The sequence below is a fragment of the Xenopus tropicalis genome, chromosome 4 (assembly GCF_000004195.4).
Source record: "Xenopus tropicalis strain Nigerian chromosome 4, UCB_Xtro_10.0, whole genome shotgun sequence".
In the NCBI taxonomy this organism is placed as follows: Eukaryota; Metazoa; Chordata; class Amphibia; order Anura; family Pipidae; genus Xenopus; species Xenopus tropicalis.
The window spans coordinates 6,384,422-6,406,352 of record NC_030680.2 but is presented as its reverse complement, the minus strand read 5'-3'; the positions used below and the strand labels follow the sequence as shown (position 1 = coordinate 6,406,352).

Sequence of the window (21,931 nt, the reverse complement as noted above, 5' to 3'; positions counted from 1 at the left end):
CAATGTATTAATAACTGAAGGGAAACCCCACTGCCCCCCAATGTATTAATAACTGCAGGGAAACCCCACTGCCCCCCAATGTGCTAATAACTGCAGGGAAACCCCACTGCCCCCCAATGTGCTAATAACTGCAGGGAAACCCCCGCTGCCCCCCAATGTGCTAATAACTGCAGGGAAACCCCGCTGCCCCCCAATGTGCTAATAACTGCAGGGAAACCCCACTGCCCCCCAATGTGCTAATAACTGCAGGGAAACCCCCGCTGCCCCCCAATGTGCTAATAACTGCAGGGAAACCCCACTGCCCCCCAATGTGCTAATAACTGCAGGGAAACCCCGCTGCCCCCCAATGTGTTAATAACTGCAGGGAAACCCCACTGCCCCCCAATGTATTAATAACTGCAGGGAAACCCCACTGCCCCCCAATGTGCTAATAACTGCAGGGAAACCCCGCTGCCCCCCAATGTGCTAATAACTGCAGGGAAACCCCGCTGCCCCCCAATGTGTTAATAACTGCAGGGAAACCCCACTGCCCCCCAATGTGCTAATAACTGCAGGGAACCCCACTGCCCCCCAATGTGCTAATAACTGAAGGGAAACCCCACTGCCCCCCAATGTGTTAATAACTGCAGGGAAACCCCACTGCCCCCCAATGTGCTAATAACTGCAGGGAAACCCCGCTGCCCCCCAATGTGTTAATAACTGAAGGAAACCCCACTGCCCCCCAATGTGCTAATAACTGCAGGGAACCCCGCTGCCCCCCAATGTGCTAATAACTGCAGGGAAACCCCACTGCCCCCCAATGTGCTAATAACTGCAGGGAAACCCCACTGCCCCCCAATGTGCTAATAACTGCAGGGAAACCCCACTGCCCCCCAATGTGTTAATAACTGAAGGGAAACCCCACTGCCCCCCAATGTGCTAATAACTGCAGAGAAACCCCACTGCCCCCCAATGTGCTAATAACTGCAGGGAAACCCCACTGCCCCCCAATGTGCTAATAACTGCAGGGAAACCCCACTGCCCCCCAATGTGCTAATAACTGCAGGGAAACCCCGCTGCCCCCCAATGTGTTAATAACTGAAGGGAAACCCCACTGCCCCCCAATGTGCTAATAACTGCAGGGAAACCCCGCTGCCCCCCAATGTGCTAATAACTGCAGGGAAACCCCACTGCCCCCCAATGTGTTAATAACTGAAGGGAAACCCCACTGCCCCCCAATGTGCTAATAACTGCAGAGAAACCCCACTGCCCCCCAATGTGCTAATAACTGCAGGGAAACCCCACTGCCCCCAATGTGCTAATAACTGCAGGGAAACCCCACTGCCCCCCAATGTGCTAATAACTGCAGGGAAACCCCGCTGTCCCCCAATGTGCTAATAACTGCAGGGAAACCCCGCTGCCCCCCAATATGCTAATAACTGCAGGGAAACCCCCGCTGCCCCCCAATGTGCTAATAACTGCAGGGAAACCCCACTGCCCCCCAATGTATTAATAACTGAAGGGAAACCCCACTGCCCCCCAATGTATTAATAACTGAAGGGAAACCCCACTGCCCCCCAATGTGGTAATAACTGAAGGGAAACCCCACTGCCCCCCAATGTATTAATAACTGAAGGGAAACCCCACTGCCCCCAATGTATTAATAACTGAAGGGAAACCCCACTGCCCCCCAATGTATTAATAACTGAAGGGAAACCCCACTGCCCCCCAATGTGCTAATAACTGCAGGGAAACCCCACTGCCCCCCAATGTATTAATAACTGAAGGGAAACCCCACTGCCCCCCAATGTATTTATAACTGCAGGGAAACCCCACTGCCCCCCAATGTGCTAATAACTGCAGGGAAACCCCCGCTGCCCCCCAATGTGCTAATAACTGCAGGGAAACCCCCGCTGCCCCCCAATGACTTATTAGCTCATTAATTACTCACTGTAACTATTTATATGAACGGCTTATTATAGAGTCACATGCTGTTTATATTGCGCACACAAGGGGCGGGGCCACATTTTGGTACTGCCCACTTGTGTTCATGGAGGGGCCCCAAATAAGTATCTTGTGTAGGGCCCCAAAGTTCCTGATGGCCGCCCTAGTGGCTGGGATCAGGGGCATTTTTTCATTGGTGCCCAATTTTACTTGTTGGTGCCCATCACTCTAACGGCCCATGTGACCAGTGGGCTAATAATTAGGGGGCCCCGGCAGGACAGGGCTACGACGTTACTACCATGAATACTAATGGTGGATCTGACTAAAAGGGGGGTCCCTAGTTCTGCCCCTGCTGTTACTGCTATGCTATATTCAAGGCTGTATTTAGGTGCCACCCTGGGGCCTATATGCACCCCCCCCGGTCGCTGGAAGTGACATCACACACATTGTGTGCAGGGTCGGACTGGGCCACTGGGACACATGGAAAAAACCCGGTGGGCCCCGACCCTAGTGGGCCCCGTTGGCCCAGACCTGACCATTGCCAGCGCCCCCCCGTCGTCCATTCCTCCTCTGATGCTTTAAACTTATGTGCGCTCAGGGGTGGACGTTGGGTGGGGGGCCCTGTGGGGGGGGGGTAAGGGACGCTAAGTGGGGGCCCTGTGGGGGGTCAGGGGGTATGAGGGACACACCCAGCTGGGGCACCTGCTGGTAGCCCCGGTGGGCCCTGCACCCCCCAGTCCAACACTGAGCATGTACGTGATGTCACATCCCTACGTCACGGCCGCGCACCCCCACACCCCACCAATTTCCGCAGGAACTCTTCCGTGGCAGCTGAGGGGGGGGGTGATTTTTCTTTTTTTTTCTCAAAAAACAAAATCTATTCTATAGGCACTCAAGGGCCCTACCCAAAAGCTCCCACCCTCGGCACGGGGCCCTTGGGTGCCTTTATATAAAAATACGCCCCTGGCTATATTTATACATTACCCAATAGGAGTCATTTACCTAGTACCCCCCCACTTCCGTGGCAGCTGAGGGGGGGCGGGGGGTGATTTTTTTTTTTTTCTCAAAAAACAAAATCTATTCTATAGGCACCCAAGGCCCCTACACAAAAGCTCCCACCCTCGGCACGGGGCCCTTGGGTGCCTATATATAAAAATACGCCCCTGGTTATATTTATACATTACCCAATAGGAGTCATTTACCTAGCCCCCCCCCCCAGGTGTAATTACCCCCAGAAAGGCAGTTTATTTACCTTGCCAGAAAAGGAGTTCTTGGGTGCAAATTCATCCTCCGAAGAGCTGGAGTTCTCCGGCTCCTCCTTGGACGCAATTCCTACGATATCAAATCAGAAAGTGATAAGAACCCCCGGCAGAGAGACAGCCCATCCCTCATTGCACCTGCCCCCGGCTTCCCATTAGCCCCCACATGGGAGACAGGCCCAATTCTGGATTCAATCCAAGCCCCCCCGGGGCTACCGTCCCAGCCCCCAGTAGATATCACGCCGGGTCGGCTGAGTTCGTAAACACCAATTAGGCAGCCCGACAGTCTATAAAGACAGTCTCTAATTAAAAATGCATGTCTCAAGTTCGTCATGTTTCATAAATCATTGTGCGAGGGCCGAGCCGCCGTAATTGAATGTTTAAGGGAAGGAGAGAGAATGCCCCCCGTGCCAGCTCTTAAACAAATTACCCCGGCGTTGTCGGTACCATCTGGCCGCTTTTACTGCGTGACATCTGCTCAGTGTGAGGCGGGCGGCGTCGCTCTGTCTGCTGATATTGTACAAACACACGCAACTAAACGGATCCGCCAGCATTCGGGGGAACAAGGTTTTTTTTTTTTTTATCGCGCTACATAAATATTTCACTTACGCAGGCCAAACAAATGTCACATTAACGGGAATATCACGCCGCCGGGGCGCGGAGAGGGGGAAATGAAGGGAATGGGGAAGGGAAGAACGTCCCAGTTTTGATTGGGTGAGGCAATGGGGGGGGGGGGGGTCAGGGCCACGATGGATTCTGGCCTTTGGATTTTCAGCTGTTGTTGAACCACAACTTTATCGCCTCCTGTCAGTGGCGGCTGGGAGTTGTACTTCAACTACAACTGAAGGGCAACAGGTTTTAGGTTATCCCTGATATAAAGAGGCATTGTCAGTTTGTTTTCCTACTGCCTTCCTCTAGCTCTCACCTGATATTTCTACTGTCAATTTCTTGCCCTACTGTCCAAATCTTTCCGGGTGCCTTAAGCATGCCCTACTGTCTCCATCTTGCCCTACTGTCTCCATCTTGCCCTACTGTCTCCATCTTGTCCTACTGTCTCCATCTTGCCCTACTGTCTCCATCTTGTCCTACTGTCTCCATCTTGCCCTACTGTCTCCATCTTGTCCTACTGTCTCCGTCTTGCCCTACTGTCTCCGTCTTGCCCTACTGTCTCCGTCTTGCCCTACTGTCTCCGTCTTGCCCTACTGTCTCCATCTTGCCCTACTGCCTCCATCTTGTCCTACTGTCTCCATCTTGCCCTACTGTCTCCGTCTTGCCCTACTGTCTCCGTCTTGCCCTACTGTCTCCGTCTTGCCCTACTGTCTCCGTCTTGCCCTACTGTCTCCATCTTGCCCTACTGTCTCCGTCTTGCCCTACTGTCCCCGTCTTGCCCTACTGTCCCCGTCTTGCCCTACTGTCCCCGTCTTGCCCTACTGTCTCCGTCTTGCCCTACTGTCTCCGTCTTGCCCTACTGTCTCCGTCTTGCCCTACTGTCTCCGTCTTGTCCTACTGTCCCCGTCTTGCCCTACTGTCCCCGTCTTGTCCTACTGTCTCCGTCTTGTCCTACTGTCTCCATCTTGTCCTACTGTCTCCATCTTGCCCTACTGTCTCCATCTTGCCCTACTGTCTCCATCTTGCCCTACTGTCTCCATCTTGTCCTACTGTCTCCATCTTGCCCTAATGTCTCCATCTTGCCCTACTGCCTCCATCTATAGATACTGTCGCTATCTCTCCCTACTGCAGCCATATTGTCAATCTTTGTTTAGGTTTCCGTACAGTCTCCATCTTTTCCTACCACCTATATCAGTTCCTACTGTCTCTAGTCTTGTCTTTCTGTCACCATCCTGTCCTACTATCGTTCACCTGTCCCTATTGTCTTTATCTTGCCTTCTTGCTCCATCTTGTTCTACTGCCACTTTTCTTCTCCTACTTTTCTTTATCTTACCCTTTTGTATCCACCTTGGCCTACATGCTCTATCTTGTCCTACTGCCAAATCTAGTCCTACTTTTCTTTACCATACCCTGCTGTCTACTCTTACCCTTCCATCTTCACCTTGTTCTTCTGCCATGACTTACTTTTTTAAAGTTTACCTTGTCTCTCAATTTTCGCCTATTCTCACCATCTAGTCCTACTTTTCTTTTTTTACCTTACACTTTTGTATCCACCTTGTCCTACTGTCTCTATCTTGCCCTACTGTCTTTATCTCCTCTAGAATCCTCACCTTGACCTACATGCTCTATCTTTTACTCACCATCTAGTCCTACTTTTCTTTACCACCCTCTACTGTCTTCATTTTACCAATCCATCTTCACCCTGTTCTTCTGCCACCATCTTGACTTACTTTCTTCAGCTTTACCTAGTGTCTCCATTTTGGCCTGTTTGCTCTATCTTGTCCTATTCTCACCATCTAGTCCTACGTCTTTTAATCTTTCCCTACAGTTACCATCATTTTGCCCTACTGCTGCCATCTTGCCTTATTATACCCCCCACTTTTCCCACCCACAAGGGACATTATATTATTATTTTTGTATCCCCTGGGAGTAGAATAATATCTTATTACCCAGGATTCCCTGGATGGAGACTTGCTTAGAGGACTTCCTGCCCAAGGTTAGATGTTTTCCTTCTTTTGGAAGAGCTACAGTGACAGTACAGGCAGGTCCATTGCACTGGCTAAGGGGGCCACACAAGTTCTGGTTGGACAACCTCAACAACCTTCAATGCACACAAATAGGACAGATCTCCATACAGTCAAGTCATTTGTTGATTCCTTGTGTGCAGCCCCTTGTTTTTATGGGGATCACTGATCCTGCCAACTATTAGACATGGCAATGTGGCAAAATGGCAAAATAACAGCCTTTTCATCAGGTCTAGTAACTCACGGCAGCCATTCAGAAGGTCTATGTCACTGGTCACCTGTTTGAAAGCAAACATCTGATTGGTTGCAGTGGGCTTGTGGAGACTTTTGCTAAGTTACCCCCATCCTCCGTACATGCCAGGATATCATTATCACCTTATTTACTTGCGGTTTATATTTAATGCGAAGGAAGTGGAGAAAGTCACGTGACCGCAATCAAATAAAACTGCTTTCAGGGTGGAAATACTGAAATAAAAAAGCCTTTTTAAGGTTGAAAACTCCTAAAACCTTCTTGTAACAAAGAGAATCCGGAACAAATTCCCCGCAACGACCCCTTTCCATTCATTCCCCAGCATTTAGCTCCAGTCGCTTTATCTCTTTTACCGCGGGAACCGTCGTGCCGACCCGCGCGGACCTTTTTACTTCTACGCGCGAGTAATTGATGGAAGGGACAAGGTCCGCGCGGCGAGGTCCTTCCATTTTGTTCTTAAAGCACTTAACGTAACAATTAGATTTCTTCCCGCGAGTAGCGGCCGAGGCCGGCGCCGTGATGTATTGTGTGTCACATTTACACAAGCCCTCTCATAACAATGGGATTATGCGGGGATTAGCTTTGCCTTTCTTACCAGGGAAAACGCTTTAACCAACATACCCGACTAAATCATTCGCTACGGTCCCCGGTAGGAATGTGCCGGGTCTGGAATTCGGTTCTGGATTCAGTTCGGGATTCGGTTCTGGATTCTGAATCTTCAGAATGCAAGTGTCTGACCGAACCCCGATCCAAATCATTAAAATCACGTGACTTTCGGTGACACGAACACGGAAGTAAAAACGGCTTCTATTTAACCCTTCCATGGTCTAATCTCCATATGAAATCAGTTCGGTATTCGGCTGAATCGTAATGGATCCCTGGTCCCTGGGGTAATGGCCGGATCGGGATAGGCCGGTTGGGGAAGGGCAGTGTCAATGGGCTGATAATTCAACTGGATTTTTAAATTCTCCATATAAATATTCTTGGTTTCACCAACATACGGTCCAATAGGCTGTTGACTTGGTCTAGAGAGCCAAGTGGAAAGCAATTTTTGTTCTAGCCCCACCCACTGCTTGCGTAACAGACTCCCTGCCCCTCCCCTGTAAGCTGCCATCAGAGTGTTCTAGCCCCACCCACTGCTTGCGTTACAGACTCCCTGCCCCTCCCCCTGTAAGCTTCCATTAGAGTGTTCTAGTCCCACCCACTGCTTCAGTTACAGACTCCCTGTCCCTCCCCCTGTAAGCTGCCATCAGAGTGTTCTAGCCCCACCCACTGCTTCAGTTACAGACTCCCTGTCCCTCCCCCTGTAAGCTTCCATTAGAGTGTTCTAGTCCCACCCACTGCTTCAGTTACAGACTCCCTGCCCCTCCCACTGTAAGCTTCCATTAGAGTGTTCTAGTCCCACCCACTGCTTCAGTTACAGACTCCCTGCCCCTCCCCCTGTAAGCTTCCATTAGAGTGTTCTAGTCCCACCCACTGCTTGAGTTACAGACTCCCTGTCCCTCCCCCTGTAAGCTTCCATTAGAGTGTTCTAGTCCCACCCACTGCTTGAGTTACAGACTCCCTGCCCCTCCCCCTGTAAGCTGCCATTAGAGTATTCTAGCCCCACCCACTTCTTGAGTTACAGTCTCCCTGTCCCTCCCCCTGTAAGCTTCCATTAGAGTGTTCTAGTCCCACCCACTGCTTGAGTTACAGACTCCCTGCCCCTCCCCCTGTAAGCTGCCATTAGAGTATTCTAGCCCCACCCACTTCTTGAGTTACAGTCTCCCTGTCCCTCCCCCTGTAAGCTTCCATTAGAGTGTTCTAGTCCCACCCACTGCTTGAGTTACAGACTCCCTGCCCCTCCCCCTGTAAGCTGCCATAAGAGTGTTCTAGCCCCACCCACTGCTTGAGTTACAGACGCCCTGCCCCTTCCCCTGTAAGCTTCCATCAGGGTGTACTTGTCCCACCCCACCGCCCCTCCCCTGTAAACTTCCATTAGAGTCTTCTAGCCCCACCCACTGCTCGAGTTACCGACTCCCTGCCCCTCCCCTGTAAGCTGCCATCAGAGTGTTCTAGCCCAGTCGGCTTGGCCTGCCACTGCCTCAGGGACCCCTGCCCCCCCCCAATAGGCCCCCGCCTTGGCCTTCACACCCCATCACCTGTCTGACCCCAGGGGGAGGGTGACGGCCGGCTCGGGGGAACACACTGTTGCAATTGGTCTGGGCCCCTGGGGACCACCAAGTTTATTCGCGGTGCCCCGTTGACCCAGTCCGACCCTGATGACGGTAGACAAGGGGAGAGAAGCCAAATTTGGGTAACTACACAAAAATAGGGGGGGGGGGTGTTGGGATTCCGGGGGCCCCAACTCAGCACTAGCGCCTCACCTGCCCGCACAAAGGGATAAGCTCTGGGTTCTTTATCGCTCATCTTCCTCCTAAAGCTCCCGAATACACTCCACGTCTCATTGGACGAGGCGCGCAGGGGGTCCTCGGGGGTCTTACTCTTTAGTCGCAGCGACGAAAACAGGGAGTTCCTTCTGCTTCTAAAAGCCGCGGCGCCGTCATTCTCCCTAATACTGACGTTGGCCAACATTCTGGGGATGTCATCGAGTCTAACACTATTGGGGTCACGCTGGCTTTTTTGGGAACCCCCTCTCCCCCAGACGTCCTCATCGCGATCTGTCATGGCGCTACGCGTTGCGCCGGGCCGCTGCGATAAACAGTCCATTTCGGTGCCGTTGGCGCCATATTCGAAACCGCTTCGACCCCTTCTGAAGATAGAGGCGGGGAAGTCGAAGTAGTTGCCCTGGGGCCCGGGTTTGGCTTTGTGGGGCGACTTCTTGGGCGATTCCGGCGCGGAGCTGATCGATTTCGTGAAGGATCTTTTGATCGCGTTGGACAAAATGGCGAAGGTGGATTTTTTATTCTCTGTTTCACCGCCTGGATCGTGATTGGTCTGTGAGGAGGTTCGTTCGGTTCTGTTTGCCACGGGACCCCTGGGCTACGGCACCCTGATTGGACAGAATCTCCTGATTCTGTGACCATTTGCTCTGCATTGTGACGCTTTTGTTCCCTTGAGCCCGTTGTTGAATTCCCGTAGTATTTACTTCCACTGGGTCGGAACCTGTTCCCCGCAAGTTCTAGGTACCCAACCATATGGTTCTGTCTTGTGGTTGTTTATAATGAGGCACATAAGAAGGGATTCCTGGGTTCATCTCCTCCCTGATCATAGTATTTGTAATGTTTATATCCCCGTCAGTTACCTGGTGCACCTCTGATCTCAGGCATAACAGAATCTCCCTGAATTCCTAGTGACCCACTGCTGCTACTGTCACTTGTGACAGAATGCTCTGTTAACAATAGCAGATCTCAGCATTAACAGGAGGACTTGCCCTTACAATGCAGCCCTCTGTTGGTTGAATTCCCTGTTAAATGAGTAGGATTTACTTTCCAACTGGGATCCCGGAATGCTCTGTTATACAGATAGCTAGATCCAGCCATAAAGCAGGCAGGACTGCTGTTACAATGGAGGGTCAGATAGGTCTGTCCACTGTGACAAATGCCCATCTAATATGTGATCAGATTACTGTCCACGTTAAGTGTTGTTTTATCTCAATAAAGAGGGAGGACTGCTGCTTACAATGGGGGATCAGATAGGATTCCTGGGTTCATCTCCTCCCTGATCATAGTATTTGTAATGCTCTGTTTATATCCGCCATGGCCTCAGTTGTCCCAAAACTCTGCCAATTAATAGCAAGGCAGACGCTGCTACAATGGGATCAGATAGGTCTGTGTGACAGAATGCTCTGTTATACAGATAGCTAGAATCTCAGCCATAAAGCAGGGCAGGACTGCTGCTTACAATGGGGGGATCAGATAGGATCTGTGCCACTGTGACAGAATGCTCTGTTATACAGATAGCTAGAATCTCAGCCATAAAGCAGGGCAGGACTGGCTCGCTTACAATGGGGGGATCAGATAGGATCTGTGCCACTGTGACAGAATGCTTCTGTTATACAGATAGCTAGAATCGTCAGCCATAAAGCAGGGCAGGACTGCTGCTTACAATGGGGGGATCAGATAGGATCTGTGCCACTGTGACAAGAATGCTCTGTTATACAGATAGCTAGAATCTCAGCCATAAAGCAGGGCAGGGACTGCTGCTTACAATGGGGGGATCAGATAGGGTCTGTGCCACTGTGACAGAATGCTCTGTTATACAGATAGCTAAGAATCTCAGCCATAAAGCAGGGCAGGACTGCTGCTTACAATGGGGGGGATCAGATAGGGTCTGTGCCACTGTGACAGAATGCTCTGTTATACAGATAGCTAGAATCTCAGCCATAAAGCAGGGCAGGACTGCTGCTTACAATGGGGGGGGATCAGATAGGATCTGTTGCCACTGTGACAGAATGCTCTGTACGATAGCAAATCCAGCCATAAAGCAGGGCATGGACTGCTGCTTACAATGGGGGATCAGAAGGATCTGTGCCACTGTGACAGAATGCCTGTAACAGATAGCTAGAATCTCAGCCATAAAGAGGGCAGGACTGCTGCTTACAATGGGGGGATCAGATAGGATCTGTGCCACTGTGACAGAATGCTCTGTTATACAGATAGCTAGAATCTCAGCCATAAAGCAGGGCAGGACTGCTGCTTACAATGGGGGGATCAGATAGGATCTGTGCCACTGTGACAGAATGCTCTGTTATACAGATAGCTAGAATCTCAGCCATAAAGCAGGGCAGGACTGCTGCTTACAATGGGGGGATCAGATAGGATCTGTGCCACTGTGACAGAATGCTCTGTTATACAGATAGCTAGAATCTCAGCCATAAAGCAGGGCAGGACTGCTGCTTACAATGGGGGGATCAGATAGGATCTGTGTGATACATTATATTAAGCAGAAGACTGGGACCCATAACAAATTACCTCTTCATCAGGAGAAGTCTCTGGGTTGTTGTAACTTTCCCTTGAGGCACGACTTGATTTTTTTGCAATAATCAATGGAAAAGCTGAAATAACACGTAATAAAGAACAGCAAATTACCATCTCTCATCATGTCAAAATGAACTTGATTGGATATCATTATAAAACAATCCCTCATATGTAATAAAAGGCACTAAGTTTGCCCAGGAGCAGTAACCCATAGCAACCAATAAGATGCTGGCTTTTAAACAGCTGACCAGAAAATTCTACCTGCTGATTGGTTGCTATGGGTTACTGCTCCTGGGCAAACTTAGTGCCTTTTATTACATAACCCCCAATGTTTATAATTTGGTATATGGTATCTGCTGTTTGGGCTAGTAACCCATAGCAACCAATCAGCACTTTATGTTTAATGGCCAATTATTTACTAAGTTAAAGCTACCAATCAGCAAGTAGCATTTCCCTGTCTGTCTAAAAGCATCTTCTCATTGGCTAATAACAATTGTGTATTCTCCACCTTTATGGGCCTTAAATGCACCTAGGATTGACATCTCTCCTGCCTGGGAGGCGGGGCTTGACATCACTGGGCGGGGCAGTGCCAGCGCAGGGGCGGGTCACTACTGTCAAGGGGCGGGGCTATGACATGGCGATTGGTCAATCTTCCAGAATCCTGCCCAATTACTAGGTGGCAACCCTAATTGCCCCCCCGGAGTGGTAGGAAATCCCTAGGCTCAATATTAGGCCATTAATAAAATGAACCATAGAGGGTTGGGCGGCCAATACTAAACACAATGTGATGATATGGAACTCGCTGCCTCCCCCCCCCGTCTGCTCAGCGCCGAGTCGCAATTTTGTGGAGACAAAGTGAACAATTCTGTGTGTCAGTAGGGGCCACAAACTGCGCTCCAATCGCTCTCCCAGAGAGGAGACTTTGAAGAATCCACTTCCATTCATTGGCCCACAGGAACTCTGCTTGGGTGCTGCACATAAACTCTCATGAAATTACAAGTGGCTCCTTCAGACGTGACCTTTCCCAGGGTGAGAGAAAAACTATTTCATGCAACATATTTCAGATTCTTTTGCAGGAGACTCATTACTGACGCGCGGAACCCGGGAGAATCTGAGCTAGAACTTAAAGAAGATACAGAGCTCCCTCTTGTGGCCGCAGTGTTGTCTGCATCTGAGAACCTTGTCTCTTGCAGCAGCACCCCCACATGCAAAAACTGGGGTAACAGTCACCCCGCTATAGTTCCAGGGGTACCCAGGGCACAAATAAGCACTCACCCCAAATCCCCCCCTAACTGGCCTTCAGGCTGGGCCCCCTTAGCCCATAACAAGGTTACAGATATATAGAAACATTGGGGTAACAGTCACCCTGCTATAGTTCCAGGGGTACCCAGGGCACAAATAAGCACTCACCCCAAATCCCCCCCTAACTGGCCTTCAGGCTGGGCCCCCTTAGCCCATAACAAGGTTACAGATATATAGAAACATTGGGGTAACAGTCACCCCGCTATAGTTCCAGGGGTACCCAGGGCACAAATAAGCACTCACCCCAAATCCCCCCCTAACTGGCCTTCAGGCTGGGCCCCCTTAGCCCATAACAAGGTTACAGATATATAGAAACTTTGGGGTAACAGTCACCCCGCTATAGTTCCAGGGGTACCCAGGGCACAAATAAGCACTCACCCCAAATCCCCCCCTAACTGGCCTTCAGGCTGGGCCCCCTTAGCCCATAACAAGGTTACAGATATATAGAAACATTGGGGTAACAGTCACCCCGCTATAGTTCCAGGGGTACCCAGGGCACAAATAAGCACTCACCCCAAATCCCCCCCTAACTGGCCTTCAGGCTGGGCCCCCTTAGCCCATAACAAGGTTACAGATATATAGAAACATTGGGGTAACAGTCACCCCGCTATAGTTCCAGGGGTACCCAGGGCACAAATAAGCACTCACCCCAAATCCCCCCCTAACTGGCCTTCAGGCTGGGCCCCCTTAGCCCATAACAAGGTTACAGATATATAGAAACATTGGGGTAACAGTCACCCCGCTATAGTTCCAGGGGTACCCAGGGCACAAATAAGCACTCACCCCAAATCCCCCCCAACTGGCCTTCAGGCTGCGCCCCCTTAGCCCATAACAAGGTTTACCCCCAATTGCTATCTTTGGGCCCAATGATCCCCTGGTTAATCCCCCAGACAGAAACTCCTAAACATAAAAGAGAATAAAACTTGACCCCCATCAATGATAATCACCATTATCTCTATCTCCTCCCTGCTCTGTGTGTAGGACACGTGGCTACATACTGAGGGTTTACTAACACCTTACTACCATAGGACTTACTTGACTGAACCTTTTTTCTCCATCTGTGAGGTTTGTTGGAGGCTGCAGGCTGGTTGCTATGTGAATGGGCAGTGGCTACAAGGAGAGAATAAGACGATTAGCAGAAACTGACGGAGATGGTGGGATTGTTGCTTTGCCTACTGATTAGAAAAGGGTTCTCTAAAATGTAATAATACAAAACGACCAGGAGGGGGCAACATTGGCTAAAGATAAACTGTTACTGACACTGCATCAATTATAACAAATATTTGGGGTAGACATTACCTTTTAAAATCATTTCTGCCCACTAGAGACAGTCCTAGAGGTTGGGCTTGTTCCTACTTACCATCAGAAGGGATTGATTGGCCACTGGGCTCATGGCTTGCATCATTTCTCGTTGCCAAGCCCATGGCTGTATCCTTACTGTGATGGTTGGGGGCATCTTCAAACACTTCACCATCTATGTCTGAACTGGAGAGATAAAAAAAAGTGACATATACGGTCACATGACTCTAAGGATCCTCTTTGCAAGGAAAAAAATAAACAAATATTGGCCACAATATACAATTGCCCCCCCCCCCCCCCCCACATAGGGGCAATAATAGAATACAGGCTGCAGCACTCACCTAGTTCCAATCCCTGCCTATCTCTCCTACTTCCTACTTCTCCACTAAGCCTCAAGGGGGCACTGTTACGGGACAATGACCATTAGCTCAAACCTGTAATGTCTGTTTGCACGTTTGGGTTCCACCTAGTGGTCAGCACTGGGCATTACATTAAATAAAAACCAGCATTATGGAAGTTTCTGTGACCAGAAAGTCAAAATATTAAGATACTCATTAAAATGGCGGCTGCTGGAAATCCCTGTAACAATGTTTAGACATCCCGGCCATTTATTCATGGGCACGTGGGCTTGTGTCTGAATATAGCCACGGGGCATGTCCTGGCAGATAATCACTTCTTATTGGAGCAACGTGCCCTGGCAGCCGCTGGCATGTTTATGGAGGTGGCGAGCCGAGGGATGAGTATTATTGTAGCTCTGTCTGCAAACACCAGTAAATCATTGTAGCACAGCTGGGCCTTAGTGAGTAGGAGCCTGTCTATAACTGGGGGCCGTTATATAGTATTTGTGTGCCCAGAACATTCCTTCTCTGTATATTTGTATTTATACATATGGGTAGGGGGTGCCATAGTGTTTCCATTAGACAGTACAGTATGGGGGTACAGCTTATTGTGTGCCCAGAACATTCCTTCTCTGTATATTTGTATTTATACATATGGGAGGGAGGTGCCATAGTGTTTCCCTTAGACAGTACAGTATGGGGGTACAGCTTATTGTGTGCCCAGAACATTCCCTCTCTGTATATTTGTATTTATACATATGGGAGGGAGGTGCCATAGTGTTTCCCTTAGACAGTACAGTATGGGGGTACAGCTTATTGTGTGCCCAGAACATTCCTTCTCTGTATATTTGTATTTATACATATGGGTAGGGGGTGCCATAGTGTTTCCATTAGACAGTACAGTATGGGGGTACAGCTTATTGTGTGCCCAGAACATTCCTTCTCTGTATATTTGTATTTATACATATGGGTAGGGGGTGCCATAGTGTTTCCATTAGACAGTACAGTATGGGGGTACAGCTTATTGTGTGCCCAGAACATTCCTTCTCTGTATATTTGTATTTATACATATGGGTAGGAGGTGCCATAGTGTTTCCCTTAGACAGTACAGTATGGGGTACAGCTTATTGTGTGCCCAGAACATTCCTTCTCTGTATATTTGTATTTATACATATGGGTAGGGGGTGCCATAGTGTTTCCATTAGACAGTACAGTATGGGGGTACAGCTTATTGTGTGCCCAGAACATTCCTTCTCTGTATATTTGTATTTATACATATGGGTAGGGGGTGCCATAGTGTTTCCATTAGACAGTACAGTATGGGGGTACAGCTTATTGTGTGCCCAGAACATTCCCTCTCTGTATATTTGTATTTATACATATGGGTAGGGGGTGCCATAGTGTTTCCATTAGACAGTACAGTATGGGGGTACAGCTTATTGTGTGCCCAGAACATTCCCTCTCTGTATATTTGTATTTATACATATGGGTAGGGGGTGCCATAGTGTTTCCATTAGACAGTACAGTATGATCGTTTCTAGATCATAGGCCTTTGGCATGATGGGTACCTGCTCTCATCGCTCATGACCATGACTCGCACGGCCAGAAGGTTGTGTCCCACCCCCTCCTCTTGGGGGGCGATCCGTACAGATTTCCACTCTACTGATGATGCTCTTCTTCTAAAGTCTTCAAACTGGTGGTTTGCTCGAGACTTTTTTGGTGAAGTTGGTTCATCTGCCCATCACAAAAATATAAAGAAGAAGTAGTAATATACACCTATTAGTACTGCATTGTTGTAGCAGATAAAGGCAGAAAGGTTGGCTCCCTACTATACCTGCTATCCTACAGCCCCAGTCCCTTCCCAGAGGCTATTATCCCCCCACTGCTACTATAGGCACCATCTCTCCCTACTATACCTGCTATCCCACAGCCCCAGTCCCTTCCCAGAGGCTATTATCCCCCCACTGCTACTATAGGCACCATCTCTCCCTACTATACCTGCTATCCCACAGCCCCAGTCCCTTCCCAGAGGCTATTATCCCCCCACTGCTACTATAGGCACCATCTCTCCCTACTATACCTGCTATCCCACAGCCCCAGTCCCTTCCCAGAGGCTATTATCCCCCACTGCTACTATAGGCACCATCTCTCCCTACTATACCTGCTATCCCACAGCCCCAGTCCCTTCCCAGAGGCTATTATCCCACTGCTACTATAGGCACCATCTCTCCCTACTATACCTGCTATCCTACAGCCCCAGTCCCTTCCCAGAGGCTATTATCCCCCCACTGCTACTATAGGCACCATCTCTCCCTACTATACCTGCTATCCCACAGCCCCAGTCCCTTCCCAGAGGCTATTATCCCCCCACTGCTACTATAGGCACCATCTCTCCCTACTATACCTGCTATCCCACAGCCCCAGTCCCTTCCCAGAGGCTATTATCCCCCCACTGCTACTATAGGCACCATCTCTCCCTACTATACCTGCTATCCCACAGCCCCAGTCCCTTCCCAGAGGCTATTATCCCACTGCTACTATAGGCACCATCTCTCCCTACTATACCTGCTATCCTACAGCCCCAGTCCCTTCCCAGAGGCTATTATCCCCCCACTGCTACTATAGGCACCATCTCTCCCTACTATACCTGCTATCCCACAGCCCCAGTCCCTTCCCAGAGGCTATTATCCCCCCACTGCTACTATAGGCACCATCTCTCCCTACTATACCTGCTATCCCACAGCCCCAGTCCCTTCCCAGAGGCTATTATCCCACTGCTACTATAGGCACCATCTCTCCCTACTATACCTGCTATCCCACAGCCCCAGTCCCTTCCCAGAGGCTATTATCCCACTGCTACTATAGGCACCATCTCTCCCTACTATACCTGCTATCCCACAGCCCCAGTCCCTTCCCAGAGGCTATTATCCCCCCACTGCTACTATAGGCACCATCTCTCCCTACTATACCTGCTATCCCACAGCCCCAGTCCCTTCCCAGGGGCTATTATCTCCCCACTGCTACTATAGGCACCATCTCTCCCTACTATACCTGCTATCCCACAGCCCCAGTCCCTTCCCAGGGGCTATTATCCCCCCACTGCTACTATAGGCACCATCTCTCCCTACTATACCTGCTATCCCACAGCTCCAGTCCCTTCCCAGAGGCTATTATCCCCCCACTGCTACTATAGGCACCATCTCTCCCTACTATACCTGCTATCCCACAGCCCCAGTCCCTTCCCAGAGGCTATTATCCCCCCACTGCTACTATAGGCACAATCTCTCCCTACTATACCTGCTATCCCACAGCCCCAGTCCCTTCCCAGAGGCTATTATCCCACTGCTACTATAGGCACCATCTCTCCCTACTATACCTGCTATCCCACAGCCACCGTCCCTTCCCAGAGGCTATTATCCCCCCACTGCTACTATAGGAACCATCTCTCCCTACTATACCTGCTATCCCACAGCCCCAGTCCCTTCCCAGGGGCTATTATCCCCCCACTGCTACTATAGGCACCATCTCTCCCTACTATACCTGCTATCCCACAGCCCCAGTCCCTTCCCAGAGGCTATTATTATCCCCATTTTACTCTCCCTTCAGTGCATTACTAGGGGGTCACTTGCAATACTATTATTTGCTGCCATTTTATGGACAAGCCGATATCAAGAACTATGGGAAACTACAGCAAATGAAGTGCATGGCTGTCTCTATCCCATGTTAGTAAAAGACTTATCCTGCACTTTAAGAACCTACTTGATGGTTCCTTGGCAGAAGGTTCTGGCTTTGTATAAATACATTAGGGTATAGAGAACCAACAAGTGATTTGTGAACATTTTTTTAAATGAAAAGCAAAAAGATGTTTCCCTTGTACTGAGGCCAGAGAGAAGGAAGTGATTCATCCAGTTTGTCAGGCAGATTATTTTGAATAGTCTGAACTAACTTGGGATTGGCTGGGTGCCACACAAATAGGTTATAAGAGAAGTGTACCTGAAATATAAGTAGTGTTTAACTTTCATTTATTTTCCTTTAGGCAGTACAGTATGGGGGTACATCTTATTGTGTGCCCAGAACATTCCTTCTCTGTATATTTGTATTTATACATATGGGTAGGAGGTGCCATAGTGTTTCCCTTAGACAGTACAGTATGAGGGTACAGCTTATTGTGTGCCCAGAACATTCCCTCTCTGTATATTTGTATTTATACATATGGGTAGGAGGTGCCATAGTGTTTCCCTTAGACAGTACAGTATGGGGGTACATCTTATTGTGTGCCCAGAACATTCCTTCTCTGTATATTTGTATTTATACATATGGGTAGGAGGTGCCATAGTGTTTCCCTTAGACAGTACAGTATGGGGGTACATCTTATTGTGTGCCCAGAACATTCCTTCTCTGTATATTTGTATTTATACATATGGGTAGGGGGTGCCATAGTGTTTCCCTTAGACAGTACAGTATGGGGGTACAGCTTATTGTGTGCCCAGAACATTCCTTCTCTGTATATTTGTATTTATACATATGGGTAGGAGGTGCCATAGTGTTTCCCTTAGACAGTACAGTATGGGGGTACATCTTATTGTGTGCCCAGAACATTCCTTCTCTGTATATTTGTATTTATACATATGGGTAGGGGGTGCCATAGTGTTTCCCTTAGACAGTACAGTATGGGGGTAAAGCTTATTGTGTGCCCAGAACATTCCTTCTCTGTATATTTGTATTTATACATATGGGTAGGGGGTGCCATAGTGTTTCCCTTAGACAGTACAGTATGGGGGTAAAGCTTATTGTGTGCCCAGAGCATTCCTTCTCTGTATATTTGTATTTATACATATGGGTAGGGGGTGCCATAGTGTTTCCCTTAGACAGTACAGTATGGGGGTACAGCTTATTGTGTGCCCAGAACATTCCTTCTCTGTATATTGGTATTTATACATATGGGTAGGGGGAGCCATAGTGTTTCCCTTAGACAGTACAGTATGGGGGTACAGCTTATTGTGTGCCCAGAACATTCCTTCTCTGTATATTTGTATTTATACATATGGGTAGGGGGTGCCATAGTGTTTCCCTTAGACAGTACAGTATGGGGGTACAGCTTATTGTGTGCCCAGAACATTCCTTTTCTGTATATTTGTATTTATACATATGGGTAGGAGGTGCCATAGTGTTTCCCTTAGACAGTACAGTATGGGGGTACAGCTTATTGTGTGCCCAGAACATTCCCTCTCTGTATATTTGTATTTATACATATGGGTAGGAGGTGCCATAGTGTTTCCCTTAGACAGTACAGTATGGGGGTACAGCTTATTGTGTGCCCAGAACATTCCATGAAGAACAAAAATCATACTGGGTAAATATGGGAGAATGTTCTATAAACTACAGTTGGGGGACAATGAGCAGTATAATTATAGATGGAAAAACGTCTTTTCCTCAACCAAGACTTAAGCTATCACTTAACCTAAAACTTTTGATTAGACATGGTCCAAGTTGTTAAATAGAGATGTTCGGAAAACCTTTTGCTCCATCTGTAGACTCTGGACAACTCTACGCTGGGGGGATAAATGCAGAATATATGAGGTGTATGTTGGCTATGGGCAGCTCTTTACAAGTAAAGTGGAGTTGGAGATGGTTATAGTTATTGATTGAATACGGTTGGTCATCTTTTCTCTTTACTGCTCTTGCTACTTCCACACAGTACAACCCACATGGTCCTTTACTGTCCCTATCAATCCTTACATAGAGGCCAAATACTGTCTGCACCAATCACAATCTGTGAAGAGTACAATAAAAAAAATCCATCATTTGAACATCGAAGGTCATAAAGAAGTTTAAGAAACCATCTCCACCTTGAAGGCATCATTGTTACCTTCTTAATGGACATCACAAGTCATCAACCAGTTTGGGAACCATCTCCAGACAGATGGGACAAGGAGTTGACTTTCCTCTGCTATCCTAAGCTATCCCTTTTCCCCTGACCAGAGAGGGCAGGTATTTGTTCACATCTCAAGGAGGTCAAGAACATAGCAAAGCCGGCTAAAGCCTCCCATATATACCAGACACCTGGAAGGAAAAGGTTGTCTCCATGGTTCCAGATACAGTAGAAGATCCTTGCACCCTACATCTCCTATGATGCCTCAGACAATGGCCTGAATATGCACGATAAGAACGCGGGTTACTAAATCCAAAGTCAATACCTCATTAATGAACATCTAAGGTCAACCTTAGTTAAACCTTCTCCAGACAGGTGGGATCTGGATGACTTGGGTCAAGTTGTTTGTTCAGCTCTTCTGTTCTAAACCGTCCCTTTCCCAAAGGTTGAAGAGAGCGACTGTATTTGTCGACATCTCAAGGTGCACAACCAAGTCCCTTTGGTAAATATTTAGTTTGCTCCAAGTGCTTCTCCAAGGCCATCTCCCTCTCCTGCTAATGGTTTCACCCGGTAACAGATCGGAAAGTCGATTTATTGTGAAACGCTTTCCCGGGAGCTTGGTCAAACTCACTTGTCCAAACATAAATCATCCAGTTCCTACTTATCCGTCGCTCTATAAATACTGGAAGGGTTGGATGTTTGTTCTGTCTCTGCCTCCATAACCCTTTGAATGGGTCTCTGAACTGCATTAAAGGCAAAATAAACCCAGAATGGACCTACTGAGTCACAGTTTTAAGGTCTATCCCTGAACAACCTGGAGCACCGGGGTTCTTCATGCTGCCGGGCCAGTATAATTTCATTTTTGGCTCTTATTAACCATCGACCATCCCTCTTGTTTTGCACAAGAATGTGGATAGAATGATACAGCAAGGCCAGAGATATGGAAGGCTGTGGGCAGACGGGAAGGTTCATATGGAAGGCTGTGGGAGAACAATGGAGCCTTGGGCAGGGTCAGACTGGGGGGTGCAGAGCCCACCGGGGCTGCCATCCCAGGTACCCTGTACCCCCCAAGGTGCCCCCACCAGCCACATCCCCCACAGGGGGAGGGACACCGGCGGCCAGGGGAGCACCGACAGGGATCGGCCCAATCAGGCCCTGGGCTTGGGCAATGCTGAGACTTAATTAACACTCTATAGGAGTTAAGAGGAAACAATCCAAAAGCAAAACAACAACATAGTTACTTCTTAGTGTTTCCATTAGCCAAATACAAAAAATAACTGAAAAACTGAAGTTATTGGAAAAAAAATGTGTTTCTTTGGGAACAAATTAAGATTTTTAAAAATGAAATGTAAACCCTTATAACAAATTAATAAGAAAAAGTGTGCTCTTCTGAGCAATATTACAGTTGACATTTTCTTTTAGTTTTCAAAATATTAGCAGTTTAGTAGGAAAGGTTAGAAAATGAAGTTCCTGAGCAGAGAAGAGTCGCCTGATGTTTCTCCGGTCAGTTCTTCTTTTCTAAGGAAATTAATTTTCAGCCCACTGCAGACAGTTGGCCAAAATGACCAGCAGGTGGAGCTGTTTTATCAAATATCTTTCGAACTAGAATATGGCAGAAATGCTTGGAAGAGCACTCTGGGCAACTTTACAGTGATTTGTTTTGAGGGTTTACATTGCCTTTATATATATTAAAGAACGGAAGAACATATATGCTCTAAATATGAACTTTTGCAAACCTATTCTTATAAACTAGCAGTGAATATAAGCACCACCCCCAAGGAGCCATTTCTCAGTATAACTGGGAAATATGAACTTTTGCAAACTGAACCTATTCTTATACATTAGCAGTGAATATAAGCACCGCCCCCAAGGATCCATCTCTCAGCATAACTGGGAAATATGAACTTTTGCAAACTGAACCTATTATTATACATTAGCAGTGAATATAAGCACCGCCCCCAAGGAGCCATCTCTCAGTATAACTGGGAAATATGAACTTTTGCAAACTGAACCTATTCTTATACATTAGCAGTGAATATAAGCACCACCCCCAAGGAGCCATCTCTCAGTATAACTGGGAAATATGAACTTTTGTAAACTTTACCTATTCTTATACATTAGCAGTGAATATAAGCA

The 21,931-nt window shown here is 48.2% G+C and overlaps 1 protein-coding gene across 1 annotated transcript in view; it reads right to left on the bottom strand.

Moving 5' to 3' along the window:
- The window catches only part of micalcl (MICAL C-terminal like), a 43,692-nt gene extending 23,682 nt beyond the window's left edge, over positions 1 to 20,010 (bottom strand). The window contains exons 1-7 of the mRNA XM_031900698.1: positions 19,980 to 20,010; positions 15,492 to 15,657; positions 13,647 to 13,771; positions 13,322 to 13,396; positions 10,979 to 11,061; positions 8,432 to 9,047; positions 3,176 to 3,255 (exon numbers count right to left, since the gene is read on the bottom strand). Of these exons, the coding sequence (XP_031756558.1) occupies positions 3,176 to 3,255; positions 8,432 to 9,047; positions 10,979 to 11,061; positions 13,322 to 13,396; positions 13,647 to 13,771; positions 15,492 to 15,657; positions 19,980 to 20,010 (1,176 nt within the window). The remainder of the gene's footprint in view (positions 1 to 3,175; positions 3,256 to 8,431; positions 9,048 to 10,978; positions 11,062 to 13,321; positions 13,397 to 13,646; positions 13,772 to 15,491; positions 15,658 to 19,979) is intronic.
- Between the last annotated feature and the right edge of the window lie 1,921 nt (positions 20,011 to 21,931).